Source organism: Carlito syrichta, unplaced genomic scaffold, assembly GCF_000164805.1.
Source record: "Carlito syrichta isolate Samal-C Ts95f unplaced genomic scaffold, Tarsius_syrichta-2.0.1 Scaffold87096, whole genome shotgun sequence".
In the NCBI taxonomy this organism is placed as follows: domain Eukaryota; kingdom Metazoa; phylum Chordata; class Mammalia; order Primates; family Tarsiidae; genus Carlito; species Carlito syrichta.
The window spans coordinates 199077-213800 of NW_007031192.1; the positions used below are offsets into that span (position 1 = coordinate 199077).

General features: G+C 38.6%; 1 protein-coding gene across 1 annotated transcript in view; it reads right to left on the bottom strand.

The window, feature by feature from the left end:
- Nucleotides 1-14318, bottom strand: part of HNRNPD (heterogeneous nuclear ribonucleoprotein D) — a 16549-nt gene extending 2231 nt beyond the window's left edge. Inside the window, exons 1-6 of the mRNA XM_008057403.2 lie at nucleotides 14261-14318; nucleotides 4100-4268; nucleotides 3021-3182; nucleotides 1479-1610; nucleotides 967-1066; nucleotides 709-855 (exon numbers count right to left, since the gene is read on the bottom strand). Of these exons, the coding sequence (XP_008055594.1) occupies nucleotides 709-855; nucleotides 967-1066; nucleotides 1479-1610; nucleotides 3021-3182; nucleotides 4100-4264 (706 nt within the window). The 5' untranslated portion in view covers nucleotides 4265-4268; nucleotides 14261-14318. The remainder of the gene's footprint in view (nucleotides 1-708; nucleotides 856-966; nucleotides 1067-1478; nucleotides 1611-3020; nucleotides 3183-4099; nucleotides 4269-14260) is intronic.
- Between the last annotated feature and the right edge of the window lie 406 nt (nucleotides 14319-14724).

A 14724-nucleotide genomic window follows, 5' to 3' on the forward strand; every position in this document is an offset into this window, starting at 1 on the left:
CTATTATTGTGCAGCAGGCCTAGTCACCTAAGAGAGGATGTAACTCCAAGAACTGGTCTAGCCAAGGAAGGAAAAAAGAACACCACTTGAGACAACGCACCAATGGACCATTCTCTCCTCCAACGAAGCTGAGACTGCGTCCATCACAATTCTTTACCTGATGACTCCAAGTCACTGTGCTGCCCATCAGGTATGGGGGGAAGGGCAGCTTCGCAGGTACACAATGAAGTCAGACTTTCCATGACTAATTTTCAAGTGTTTTGCTCTATCAAAAGCTCAACATCTGTTTTAGGAATTTCTATATGAATGATCCTAAAATGAGGATACTATTGGTTTTAACTGGCAACATGTGATATTATTCAGTTTTATAGAATTAAGACACATCATGCCAAGATTGTTGGTTGGTCCAAGAACTGACATCTAGGTACCTTGAGCTGACATGACCTGAACTAGGCTTAAAATGTTTAAATGCAAGAAAAACAAAAGTCCAGCCAACACATCTAAAAGCACACACACCCTACCCTTACAGTGTGCATGTGACATGGGCTGGGAGGAACCGAGCAAGAAAATGGCTGCAGTTTCAAGTTTCCAGGAATTTGAAACCTGAAGACAGTTGCACTTGGCAAAGCTACTCTAACCTTTCTACCTATCCAAATTTGTACAAAATAAATGTCAAATAGCAGTTAATATAAAAAGTATCGTACTTACTGCTATAATCACCATATCCATAGTAGTTGTTGTAACCAGTGTAGTCATATCCTCCATAACCACCGTAACCTTGGCTGTTATATCCATAGTTGCCATAGCCTTGATTCCAATAGTTACTATATCCCTGGTTCCAGTTTTGACTGGGGCCTGCAGCACATTAATAGGTTCACTAAAGTCAGAAGATCAGCAAAGATCTTTACTTTAGGATAATTAAAAAGCAGAAAAGCTTAAGACAGAGTAAACTAGGCTCTCGCTTACCACCACCTCTTCCACGAGCTCTTCCTGCAAATCCTCCTCGGGATCCCCACTGCTGCTGTTGCTGATACTGTTCCTTCGACATGGCTACTTTTATTTCACACTGAAAGAGAAAAACTGTGTTATTAAACTGACTCCAGAAAACAAGCTGCTCAATAAATGTAATCATCATAGTAACCAATATGTTTAAAAGAGCTGGCTAATGTGATACCTTCCTCTAAATCAGTCTATCAGTTAAATCAATCATTAGTACTTAAGAATAATCACTATGCATCCAAATACTATCTGCTAGAGAGATGTTACTTTATTCTTCTTGTCAGGTCCTGAAAAATATTATTTTGGTACTGGACAAAAATCCACTAAAAATAATGAGCCCCTCCTACTCCCCCTATAAAAAACTAATCAATGACTTTAGTAAGTAGCCAATGAGGTATCTTTAAAGCACTAGCATAAAAACTGAAAGCTAAATGATTAAACAGCTAGTTTTGCCACGTGTAAACAGATGATTGACTTACTTTACTAAGACCAACATTGTGGTACTTTTTTTCCATGATCTTCTTCACTGGTTCTTCTTCCTTAAAGGTAATGAAGCAGAATCCACGCCTCTTATTGGTCTTGTTGTCCATGGGGAGCTCTATGGATTCCACCTGACATCAAGACACAAGTTTTAATATGCTAGCCTGTATTTTACTGACGTTAAAAGCAGCAAGTTCCATGGGGAGAAATGCACAAAGAAAATAAGTATTTGGCCCTGAAGCTCCACTGTGTGACGTGTTTTTCCTTTTTGTTCTAGTCCTTCTAAGGGATCCTTCAATTAGAACATCCACCTCACCTCAACAGTCTTCGCAACTACTGACAAGGACAAGTTTCCCCAGATGCTGATATTTACTGCCTAACTCGAGTGTCACAAACTCCAATGCTTACAAAGAATGAGAAAACAGTCTACTTTAAGGAAAACAGAACAACAATGTCTACACATGAAAGAAAACAGGGAGTAGGATGCTGAGGACTACCAGACTGGAAAGCATGCACCCAACCCATGGTGGGAACTACTATCAGTGAGCTTCAGAACAGCTGCCAGCCAGAAGCCAATGGCAGCCCAAGACTGCTAGCTCTTGCAAATATGTAGGATAAGTTCGATATCCAGCAAACATTTTGTGGGCAGAGTCTCAATTCCTCAATACTAACAACAAAACACGAATTCTCTTTGAATCAAGCAAAAAAAAATCCACAGGCTGCACTTGGGGCCTAAGGCCAATTTCCCAAGTTAGCTTTATATAATTAATCATAAAAGAAGTGTCTGCTGTGTCACTATTTCACCAACCAGTCTATAGTTTCACTGAATCTGCACTTACAAGTGTGATTATGCTGATGAGTCGCTATACCCTCGTCTTCATTCATTCCTTTCTTATTCTCAACAAGCTGTCTTCTAATCTGGATCTCTTCCTAATATTGGCTATACTTTTATTTCTTCTACTCATCTTGTAAAGTTCAAGGTAAGAATACTTGTCTAGTCTGGGCATGGTGGTTCATACCTATAATTCCGATATTTTGAAAGGCCAGGGCAGGAGGAATGCTTGAGTTCAGGAGTTAGTGACCAACCTGGGCAACATGGCAAAACCTGGTCTCTACAAAAAAGCAAAAAAATTGCCAAGTGTGGTACACACCTGTAGTCCCAGGTGCTTTGGAGGCTGAGGCGAAGCCTGAGCCCAGGAGGTTGAGGCTCCCATGAGCTGTGAGCAAGTCACTGCACTACAGCCTGGGCAAAGTGAGAACCCACAGAAATATTTTTAAAAAGAAATATTTTTAAAAAGAATGCCTGTCTAGTTCATCTTTGTGTACCCTGTGCCTAGCAATACTCTGCATACAGTAGGTACTCAGTAAATGAGTAAATGCAAAGATCTGTCAATAAACCATTTTACATTATCCTTATTCCAAAACAAACTGCATAATCTGCCCGAACAGCTGTGAAAAACCCAGTGACTGAGTCTACTTAATGTGACAATCACATTCACACTACTTTTGACATAAACTGGGTCAAAACATGTATAACATACCTCACCAAAACCACCAAAGTACTCCCTTATTTTCTCTTCAGGTGTATCTGGAGAAAGGCCACCAACAAAAATTTTTTTAACCGGCTCTTTTGTTTTCATGGCTTTGGCCCTTTTAGGATCAATCACCTTCCCATTCAATTTATGTTCTTTCTGATCCATGACCTAAAGAAATTCAAGTTTGCATTTTAAATATTAGTTAACTTAAGTTCACAGAATATAAGAAGCTTACTTAAAAATAAGTACAGTTAAATAGGGTTAATGCCAGGCATATGTTGGTTGGCTCAAGATGAAACTGTCATGTCACATGGTGATGTAACATCAACTTTCATATATTAGGTATCCAAATCTAAAGATCAGTAGGATGGTGGGGGAGGGAAAGACGGGAGGCCAGGTATGGTGGCTCACACTGGTAATCCCAGCACTTTGAGAGGCTGAGTCAAGAGGATTGCCTGAGCTCAGTAGTTTGAGACTGCCCTGGGCAACATGGCAAGACCTTGTCTCTACAATAAATCCAATAATTAGCCGAGCATGGTGGCACAGTCTCAGCTATTTGGGAGGCTGAGGCAGCAGGAACACCTGAGTCCAGCAGATCGAGGCTGTGGTAGCTGTGATCATGCCACTGCTCTCCACTCTGGGATACAGATTCAAAAAAAAAAAGAAGAAAATGGTGGAGAGGTACACAAAATTAACCCATTACTGGATAACCATCACCTTTAACTGCCAACAGCATATACAAACATAGTTGCTACTTCCCTTTAGCCCAAGACCAAAATAATGATTCAGTCAAAAGTTGCTTGCCTAACAGAATTTCAAAATGTGTAATCCTGGGAACCTGATAAAATATATACTTTTAGTTAGGTATCTCTAAGTCTCAGTGTTTTTTAAGTTAATTTAAAAACTTAAGAGCCTGGCAAACAAATTATTCAGAAAGCAATTCCTGAAATTTGCCTCTCCCTTCATAAAATATATTGGGAGAACTATTAGCTCTTCCTTCCTACACTGGCAAATTCATTGGATCAAACGACCCATGTTTTAACACTGTATATGAACTGATCAGATCAGAACATGTGACACACTACCTTATCTACACTCTCCGACTCCTTAAAGAGCACAAAGCCAAAACCCCTGGATCGCCCTGTGATAGGATCTAACTTCAGAGTGCAGTCTACAACTTCACCAAATTTGGAAAAGTAGTCCTTCAGATCTTTCTTTGTAGTGTCCCAGCTAAGGCCTCCTATAAACATTTTCCTGTAAAGACAAAAAGCAGTATTAAAATGCTAAAAAAAAATTAAACTTTGCCTTAAATATTATCCACATCAATAACACATCTTTCCCAAACTGCGCCAAATTACTGGGCAGTATAGTAAAATGCCATTCCTTCTACATAACCACAAATCAAGAACATCCTATTCCAGAAAGCTCTGCGTGTCACTGCTGCTCCTGAATAATTACAAAATAGTGAGCAAGCAGCAAGTTGTCTTCTGACTTGCTAAAAAGATAAAGGTATACCCACAGTAAAAATACTGTACATTGTTTTTCTTAAATTACAAATTAAATATTGTTAACAGCGAAAGACAGAATCTCAGTTTCCAAAATTTGTTCCAAATCATTACTAAACTTGAAAGGCTCTGCACTTCCCCACTTATCACAGCAACCATCATCGTGTCTATGCTGAAGCTCCTTTTCTACTTTTCAGTTCTCTCATTAACAAAACTCTTGGCACATAAAATGGAAAAGCCTAAGTGTCACAGCTGAGTTGTGAATTAACTTTTTGGATGTGCTAAGAGTCCTTAATAAAGACAAAAGCAACATAAAATGTAAACAATTTAGTGAAAATCATCCACTGAAGCACAGTATACTAATTAGATGATTGATTTACAGTAGAACCTCAGTTAACCAGCAATAAAATACTTAAGCATTTAAAATACTAAAAGTAACGGGTGGTTAAGTGGGAAACCACCAAGACAATTTGAGACCAAAAATACTCAAAACAAAAATTTAACGTGATGTCTTATTAACATTACTGTTACAGTAAAAAGTCAAAAAGCTTGGATCTGACAGCTCCGTAATCCTTTTTACACATGCTCCCTTAGCACCAAGGGGAAAAAAGGCTTCCCTATACCCACCTTCTACCCTTTATAAGAGACAGGACTAGAGATTTTATTTTATGGATAAACTGTCAGAATTTGTTATGTGATAGCTAAAAATTTCACCATGGTGGGGGATCCAGCTTGCTCACAGTTTTCTCATCTTTTTTAACCAGGGGTGGGCCTGGGTAGGGATGGGGCTGTGGGTATTCATTTCCAACTCCGGAAAGAAATTCAAGCAGGCCTTTCCTTAGAAAGTGTCTCCATCCTGTGGGCTTTTAGGATATTACTTCAAGGCCCATTCTTAACTGTCCTAGGGTCAGTTCCTCAAAGATGCCTGATTAACTGAGGTGTTACTGACCTTACTATTTTACCACAGGCTTATTTTACTTATAATGACAAGGCTAACTTTTAAGTTTTCAACTTGCACATGTATTCTAGAGCTGGGCTATTTAATGCATAATTTTGAAAACAACCTCAAATAAGATTTCCATGCCTTAAGTAAATGAACATAACAAAACACCCTTAATGTCCCCAGTATTAGAATGTTTACTTATTGCAAATTAAATAGAAAAAAATTCCCAATATACGTTTTCTTTCATTTGAACAACGCATCTTCCAATAGTTGTCTTATTTACATATTTACTCTAGAGCACCTCCTTCCCGGAGGCAAGCTTATGACCAACATTCACCCTTGCCAGGTGGAGGAGAGGAAATACTCTCTTTAATGACACAGAACTGACTATAAAGCAAGGCTCTTGCTCACGGCACCTTCTAGAACAGAGACACGTCAGTCAAGTTGACACTTAACTATCAAATTACCATTCCTGTAACTATTACAGAAATTTCCCACAATAAATAATTAAAGTCTGAAACTATTTCAACCTGAACACAGTTACAACAAAAGCTTTATTTTAGAAAGCTAAAGCTGAAAGGCAAGAAAATTCTGTCTGGTCTATTCAAATATCGGGACAGAACTAGTTGTGATTTTATTTAGCCAAAGCAAATTCATATTGGGAAAGTGTCACTAATTTAAACTAAGAAACAGAAAACAATTACAAAGAAATAAAACCAGAATGAGGTATGGTCTATTACTATTCACAAGCCCCGAATTTTTTTTACAGGACAGAAAGTAGATTTTCTTAAATTAGGTAAGCTTACTCATTTCATTAATTCATAGCGGGCCCAATCAAGTGCTCTCTAAAGAAACTCCACACCTTTGATGAAGTCTTTAGAAGTTGTGACATGTGCCCGCCTTAGCCGTCAGGGTTCACTGAAGATACCATCCCTTTCTAACCTAACAACAATGGGTACTGGTTCTCAAAACACTAGAGCAAAACTAGTCCTAAGACTTCAGCTATCTAGCACCTTTAAAAATAAGGAGTCAAGTACTCCACCTTCCTTAAAGCATTGCCTGTTTTTCCTAATTCTGCCCCAATTGTTTTTAATTGTCAACTATTTAGAAGGATTTTTTTTCCTAACATACACTCTTCTGCCTTCTTCTACTTCAAATACGATATACAGGTCAGTCACTACTAATAGGTCAGTCACCACTAATATACACCATGCTAACACAGAATGCCCTGAAGTGCTTCTAAAATCAGAACCATTTATTAATATACAAAATACATCTCATTTCTTCCCACGTTCTATTTTTCATCTTTGCCAGATAAATCACCAGTTGCTGTTCTAAAATGTCCCCCTTTCAATTTGTTCAGTAAGTAGTCAGCTCTCAAACTTTCCAAATGTTGTGTAAATATTCTCTAAGCAACAGCCTAAGTGGCTCTTCTTCAAGACAAATGTATTAATATTTTGATAGCCCAAAAGCACTAGCTTTATATTCTGCTCTAATTAAGAAAGGGGATGGACACAGTGGCTCATACCCATAATCCCATCACTTAGAGGGGGCGGAGGTGGGAGGACTGCATGAGCTCAGGAGTTTGAGACCAGCCTAAACAACATGGCAAGAACTCGTCTCTGCAATAAATCAAAAAAACTAGCCAGGTGTGGTGGCGCACACACCTGTAGTTCCAGTTACTTGGAAGGCTGAGGGTGAAGCTGCACTGAGCCATGACCGTGCCACTGCACTCCAGCCTGGGTGACAGAGACTCCAATTCAAAAAAAAAAAAAAGGTTGTTAAACCTTTCTTTAATAGGTGAATATCCTACAACGAACATAAACTGCACCAAATCCATTCATCTCCATTAAAATGGAACTTATTAAATCTGTTCTATCTTTATTCAGCAGATACAGCAAACTAGCTGTGTAGTACAGTGGGGAAAGGTCTGGATTAGTTTAGGATTAAATGAGCACCTAACTTTAGCCTCCCTAGAAAGCATGGGCACTCCCTCTCAGATTGAGATGGCATAATATCCATTCAAATTATCTGTATTTTATGACTGTACCTTGCTTAAGACACAACACCTATTATCAGTTCAGATGATTTTCAAATTGCTGTCACTCCTACAGAGGTACAGATACTTTCCAACAAAGTAGAGACGGAACTTCAGAAAAATCCTGAGGAGCAAAATTAAAACTACCAAGACTTGCTCCAGTAGCAACATATGTCCTCTAATGCTGTAATATATGTTTAAAATCTGATCTTTAATTGTAAATCAATCAATAATCCAAATTAAAATGTAGGGCTTCATCTGCAGTAGTTTATTAACAAAATTTCTTAACTCTAGCTATACACTAAATATTCAGCATCCAAAGGATGAATACAGTATAGCACCTACACAACAAAAGTCTCTTTGCTTTCACACTGGTATTACACCAAATTATAAAATTAAATAACAAGCATTAAGTTATGCCACTCAGTGTAGATGACTATCGCAATGTTATGCAGTGTAATTCAGAAATTCATGCTGCTGTGTGGGGAAATTTGCATCACCTTCTTAGAGGCAATAAAGCCAAACTGCCTGGGTTTAATAAGCCCTAGCTCTGCCACTTACTAACTGTATGACCTAAGTAAAAAGATAAAATTCCAAGACTGTTCCCCACCTGTAATAAGAGCCTATCTCAGATATCTGCGGTGAAAATTAAACTAGCTAATACACTTACTTAAAGGGCACAGTCTGACACATCCTAAGTGAGCAATAAGTTACTATTTTGAATGGGTAAAGCACAATCTAAACACAATACAGCAACCTTTTCGTTTACTCAATGGTCTGATTTTTTTTTTTTTTTTGAGTTGGAGTTCTCACCATGTTGCCCAGGCTAGAGTGCAGTGGCACGCTCACAGCCACCACAGCCTTGACCTGCTGGGCTCAGATGATCCTTCAGCCTCAGTCTTCCAAGTAGCTGGAACTACAGGCATGTGCCACCATGTCCGGCTAATTTTCTGATTTATTGTAGAGATGAGGTCTCCCCAAGTTGCCCAGGCTAGTCTCAAACCCATGGGCTCAGGTAATCCTCTCACCTTGGCCTTCCAAAGTGCTGGGATTTTAGGCAGGAGCCACCATGGCTGGCCAGTCTGATATTTTTTAACTCTCTAGGCTGTATTAACTTTCCAACATAAAAGGGAAAAGGCCAGGACTCATTTTATATAAATGGATCCTAGATTATTTCTAATGTTGCAGACATGAAATAACCCAGAAATTTGTAAATATTCCACATAAAAAATATAGATTGGAAATTAGGTCTTTTGACATTTAAGATCCTTTAAATGTAGCTTCCAAAATCATCTGGACAACTTGCCTACACACATACTAGTAATTTTAGTAAAGAATAATCTAAAATATAGAAGGCAATAGATATGGAGCAATGCTGGTTGGTGGGAAATGTTCCAATTTAATAATCCTGTTTTTTCCCCATCAATAAACTTATTCTCTGGACTACTGAGGTCACTAAGTTTAATACTCCCGGGACAACAATAAGTATTTTGTTTAAAGATAATTCCACTAAAAAGTGTTCACAAAACACCTTATTCAAGGTAAAATGCCAACACCTTACACTCACTCCCAATTTTGGAATTGTTTTAAGTATTCTATAACTTGTAAACAGTACCTAACAACTTGTAATTTTACATGATGTGGCTTCATAACAAGTTCTGACAGTTTAAAAAATACAAAATACCAACCTGATACACATTTCAGGTATATAAGAGAACTGACCAATCACTGTCACTTTTTACAGTAATATTTACTCAATCACATCACTAGTCCTTAATTTTTCCAGTATTTTATCCATCATTAGGATGTTTGAAAATCCTAAAATAACCAACTATAATGAAATCTCCCCAGTACATAAGACATGAGCATTTTCCTTTAGAAATTACAGGTTTATTTTAAAGTTAATTGACTAGTTACCAAAAAAGGGGGCAGGAGGAGGTAACAGGGCAACTAGATAATTATCATATGGCAAAATAGTTATTTTAGAATTTGTATAAAAACTACCCTGGAAGATATCTGGACAGACTTTTGGCAAGTCCAAAAACAATCCACCTTTTTAGATCTGGTGTATAATACATGAAAACCACTTTTTTTTTTTGAGTCAGAGTCTCACTCTGTCACCCAGGCTGAAGTGCAGTGGCACACTCACGGTCACCGCACCCTTGACCTGATGGGCTCAGGTGATCCTTCCGCCTCAGTCTTAAATGTAGCTTCAACTACAGGCGCGTGCCACCACGCCCAGATAATTTTTTGATTTACTGTAGAGATGAGGTCTCGCCAAGTTGCCCAGGTTGGTCCCAAACCTGTGGGCTCAGGCAATCCTCTCACCGCGACCTCCCAAAGTGCTGGAATTACAGGCATGAGCCACCACACCCGGCCGAAAAACCACTTAACTATTTGAAATTAATAGGACATTAAGGTTGGCCAATAAACAAATTCTCCCCCCCAAAAATACTTCAGTCAACAAAATCTAAATTCCAGTATTATTTCCCTATTATTAAACAGGTATTCCTCCTCCACCTTTCTATATATGTTAAGATGGCATTTTCAAGGTAAGTGTGAAAAGAAATTCTATTTTGACTAATGTACAATGGATTAAACATTTTGAAAGCAAGATGAATTCTCCTCTATATTAAATTTCATTACTTCATACTTTAGAATGAACCTAAATGACTATAAAAAAGGTAACTCAGTAGAACACTAAGAAATTAAACATGACAATTTTAAAAATAAACCTCACATGCTTAATCCAACATTTCCCATTTTCCTTCATTTTATTACAAGAAAGCAATGACATCTTGTATTTTTATTTTTAAATAAACTCTCATTCAGCTTTATAAGGTAAACTCCCATTGGCCTAGGTTAAGAAATGGTCTTTCCTTAACCTAGAGGTTAAGGTTCTGGTTAACTGAGATTACTACATATCCATAATTCCATAAAGTTCTCTATTGGAAGTCAATTTTTATACCAATGCTAAAGTCAGAAAATAATTTTTATCTTGCATGATGACTTTTTGGAACATTACTTTTCAAAAGCATAAGGGAAAATTTGTAGGAGATTCATTCCATGACATTGTCTGTTGGTTGCTTTTTGAGCTCATTTGCTCAGTTCCATCTATCTTACTCATTAAGACTAAAGGAGGGAGAGACTTCCTGGCTCTGTCGACAGTGGTGGTATGAAGTCTAGATAAGCAGGAGTTTACAGAGCAAGACTCAATACTTAAAACCATCACCTTGATGATCGGCCAATTACTGCCAGTAAATGCAAGTCTTCCCTCCCACCCCACACATTTAAAAATACCTTGCTCCAATGCACAGAAGAATACTCCAGAAACTAAAACATGCTTACCTTTACTCCACAGGAGTAAATCACTGGCAGTATCAACTATTAGGGCACTGGATAAATATACACAAGCTATGAAAGCAGGCTATGTAGGCAATCTTCCTGTGGTGAGCATTGTTTCCAGCACACAGATCAGCAAACCAAGTCACAAACATGTCATGTTACCTGAAACCACACTGTTGAAGTGAAGCAACAGAACATCCCGCTTCCAGCATCCAGTTCAGTGCCCTATCTACTAAACGTGGAGCAGAACTAAAGGCAAAACCATTTGTGAATCTGCACACACTTGATGCGCACAGCTTTAAGTGGAACGGGAAAAAAGTTACTCTCCTTCCCTTATAATGCTTTCAAGCATAACATATATCACTTGAAGACTAAAACTAAACCTTCACGTTGGCCATAAATCACACACCAAAATAGTAGACTCAAAATATTCTTGTATTAGGGCAGCCTTAGATGACAACAGAGTACCCCATCAATATTGAAACCATACTTATTGAAGGGGTCACATGGCTCGAGGAAAAAACCCAGGTCTGAGGCAAGTATGTTTACCTCAAAAAGCAGTGAAAACTTCAGTGGTATTCTTCAATTCCAGATGACTTTTAGTATCTTTCATAACATATGAGAATTTGAAATGAAAAGCACACTCATCCCTTAAATGTTCATCAAGACTTGGAGGTATCAATTTCTGCAGTTTTAACTCCAGAAATTTGTCAAAGGCTCCAAAGAAAGCTAACACTGAGACCCATCTACTCAGAGTTTCAACTTTACTATTTACAATAACTCAACTTTACTGAATCAAAGGCCAGTAAATTTAGCATGCAACTACTCTAAAAGTAATTGACAAAGCAAACTATGTTCAGATTACTCAAGAAGCACTAGGATATAGACTAAAATCTCCAGTATTTAAAACAGGCTGGGCAGCGTGGCTCATGCCTATAATCCCAGAACTTTGGGAAGCTGAGGGAGAGGACTGCTTGAGCCTATGAGTTTAAGGCCAGCCTAGGCAACAACAGCAAGACCTTGTCACTACAAAAAAAATTCAAAAATTAGCTGGGCGTGGTGGCCTGCACCTGTAGCCTATAGTCCCAGAGGCTGAGGCAGAAGAATTGTCTAAACCCAAGAGGTCAAGTTTGGATGAGCTGTGAGGGTGTCACTGTACCTCAGTCTGGGTAACAGAGACTGTCTCCAAAAAAATAAATAAATAAATAAAAAGAAACCAAGAAAAAAATGAGTCCATTTTTTAAAATCAGACAGTCTTTTGGTTTTTTTTTTATGTACCAGCAGTGATAGAACTGTAACTACTGTCCTGTTAATAATAAAAGTACTGCTGTGCTTCGGTTGATAACTGAATTGGAACTACTTTGCTTACTACCCAATCCATGCAGTAAAGCCAATGTACCTACCTTGTAAAACATCTGAAAACTAACATAATAGTCTACTTTTCCAGTCATCTTTAGATTTTAAAACTCTGCCCTCCAGGTAGCTTGCTACATGACATGCATATTTTGCCAGACACTAGGCAGTTTTAAAGTGCCCATCCCAAATGAACCATACTACTGCAAAGTACAGCAATGAGTTCATCCGTCAAGGCAAAATGGGAAATTCCAATGCAACTGTTTACAGGTACAAACTAGGGATGTTAATATTGAAAAGATGAAATCAAGGTGAACTCAGGAAGGCAGTTTACTATGGAAATAGTTATTCTAAAGCCCCTTAGTAAACTGTAGCAACATCCGCTAGAGGTATAACTGGGATGCCTTCCTAAAAATAGGAATACATGAAAAGGGAGAAAATATTATGTCCACAAACTAATTTTTAGTATATTTTAGGACAAAATTGTAATCACTTAACTCTCAGAAGAAATTTGCAGAAGGAAATGCATACAGAATTGTTTAAGAAATTAAATTTAAATGATTTTGTATCTACCAATCAGTCATATCCACACAAGACTTTATTATTAAACGGTTGCATGAAATCAAAATGGGAGACAGAGCAAGAAACAAATAAGGTGGCCAGTGCACAGACACCAAAAGAACATGTAAAGAGTTTCATGATTTTTGTTGATAAATAAAACTTTAATATGAAGCTGGGTGATTGGAAGTTATCAAGTTATTAAAACAATTAAGCGTAACTTGAAATGAACCTCAGTAAAGTCTTATTTTCAGTGGATGACAACTGCTCAAAATCTAAAATGTGCATCATAAATATCTGTCCGTTTTTCCTAAGAGATCACCAAAAAAAGTTGCAATCCTTTTAGGTGGCAGGGCAAGTATAATTCTTTAAGGATCAAAACACTGACCTTCAAACCTAAAAGTTTATGGTCATTTCAAATTACCAGAAGCAATTACATAAGACTCAAACTAAGGTAACAGAGTAAAGTACAGCTACAGTTTAATCTTAACGGCCACGATCAGTGAACTATTAGTGCCCACCAGTCATCAAATGAGGGAATGGCGTGCATCCATTTTTATTGTGTCAAACTATAACCCGAGGTTTTTTTCCTTTTTGCATCTCCCCTTGCCTACCTTCTCCAATCTGCCTTCTCTCCCATCTAAATCTAGACATATTCCAGAGGATGAGAACATGCTAATAAGTAAATCTCGTGTAAAATTTAAATGTTATCCCAAATGGGCTCTTCAAATAGAATGCAGCTTAAACAAGTATAAAGCAACTATATGCAATTGACTGGCCCTCTGATCTCCAGTGGTGGTGGGTACAAACCCCAGAAAATTCCAATAAGATCCCCTAAAGGCAGAGACTGACATTTAGGAGGAAAAAGATGGGGGAAAAGAACAATACTGAACCTACCAGCCTCCAAAGAGAAGTCATGCAATTGTCAATACATGTCAACCAACTGTAATTAATATTCCAGCCAAATCACACTGAAAATAAAAAATCTGGTAAGAGCTGTAGTGGAAAGCCACTCTGAATGGCATGTGTACAAGCCTTATTAAAGGTACATTTACAAGCAGGAGAGCTGATAAAAGAAACATTTTGCACAATACAATACTACTTAAAGATTGTTTTACTTTTGACATCTCCAGAATATTTCAGTGTAACATGCAAGATATTTGTAACACACAATATTTTACATCCAGTAATCTTCGTATTTAGCATTAAACTTAGAATCGCAACGAAAACATTCTTATCTTAAAAACAAATCAAGTGTGAAAATTACAGCAACATTTTTTCTTGCCCAGATGTGAAAATGTCATTACTAACTAGACTTGGCTTCAAGTGGCCACTGCAATTCATGCATTACCGCAGACCCAGCACAGAGACCTTGTGCCCCAGGTACGAGGCACCCCGCGGTTCTCGTCTAGTTCCTGGGATCCTGGGCAACCAGCCCGCACAAGCCTCTGCCCGCACGACCACCGCAACCCTTATATACAGAAATAAAACGTAAAAGCGTTACCATTCTTCCCGCTGTGCCGTCGCTGCTTCAGCGTGTCGTGGGGAGGAGTTTGAGTGGCTAGGGAATTAACAACCGGTACAGCAACCAATCAAAATGCTAGTCTTAGCTCGGACACTGTTAGGGTTAAAAACTGTAATTCATTGACACTTCAGGTTTGTGATTTGAAAACTCAGGGCTCACAGGAAGCCTGCCCCAAACGGCAAGTTAAGCGATTAGTCATTTTGGTGCCTCTGTCCGAAGAACAGAATTCGGAAAACAAAAACCAAAATGCCAGCGGCTGTAAGTTTCCAAATGCTCGGCACACGCCTTTCGAGGGAGGCTCAACGACCAGGGTTAGTCTGAGATTAGGACCCCCGCCCCTCCCGCCGGCTCTCGCCCAGGGCCAAGTACCACCCGACAGTCGGCCAGTCCGGGGTCAGCCCGACAGTCCCAAGTGCCCCCGGATTCTGCGCTCCCCCAGGAAG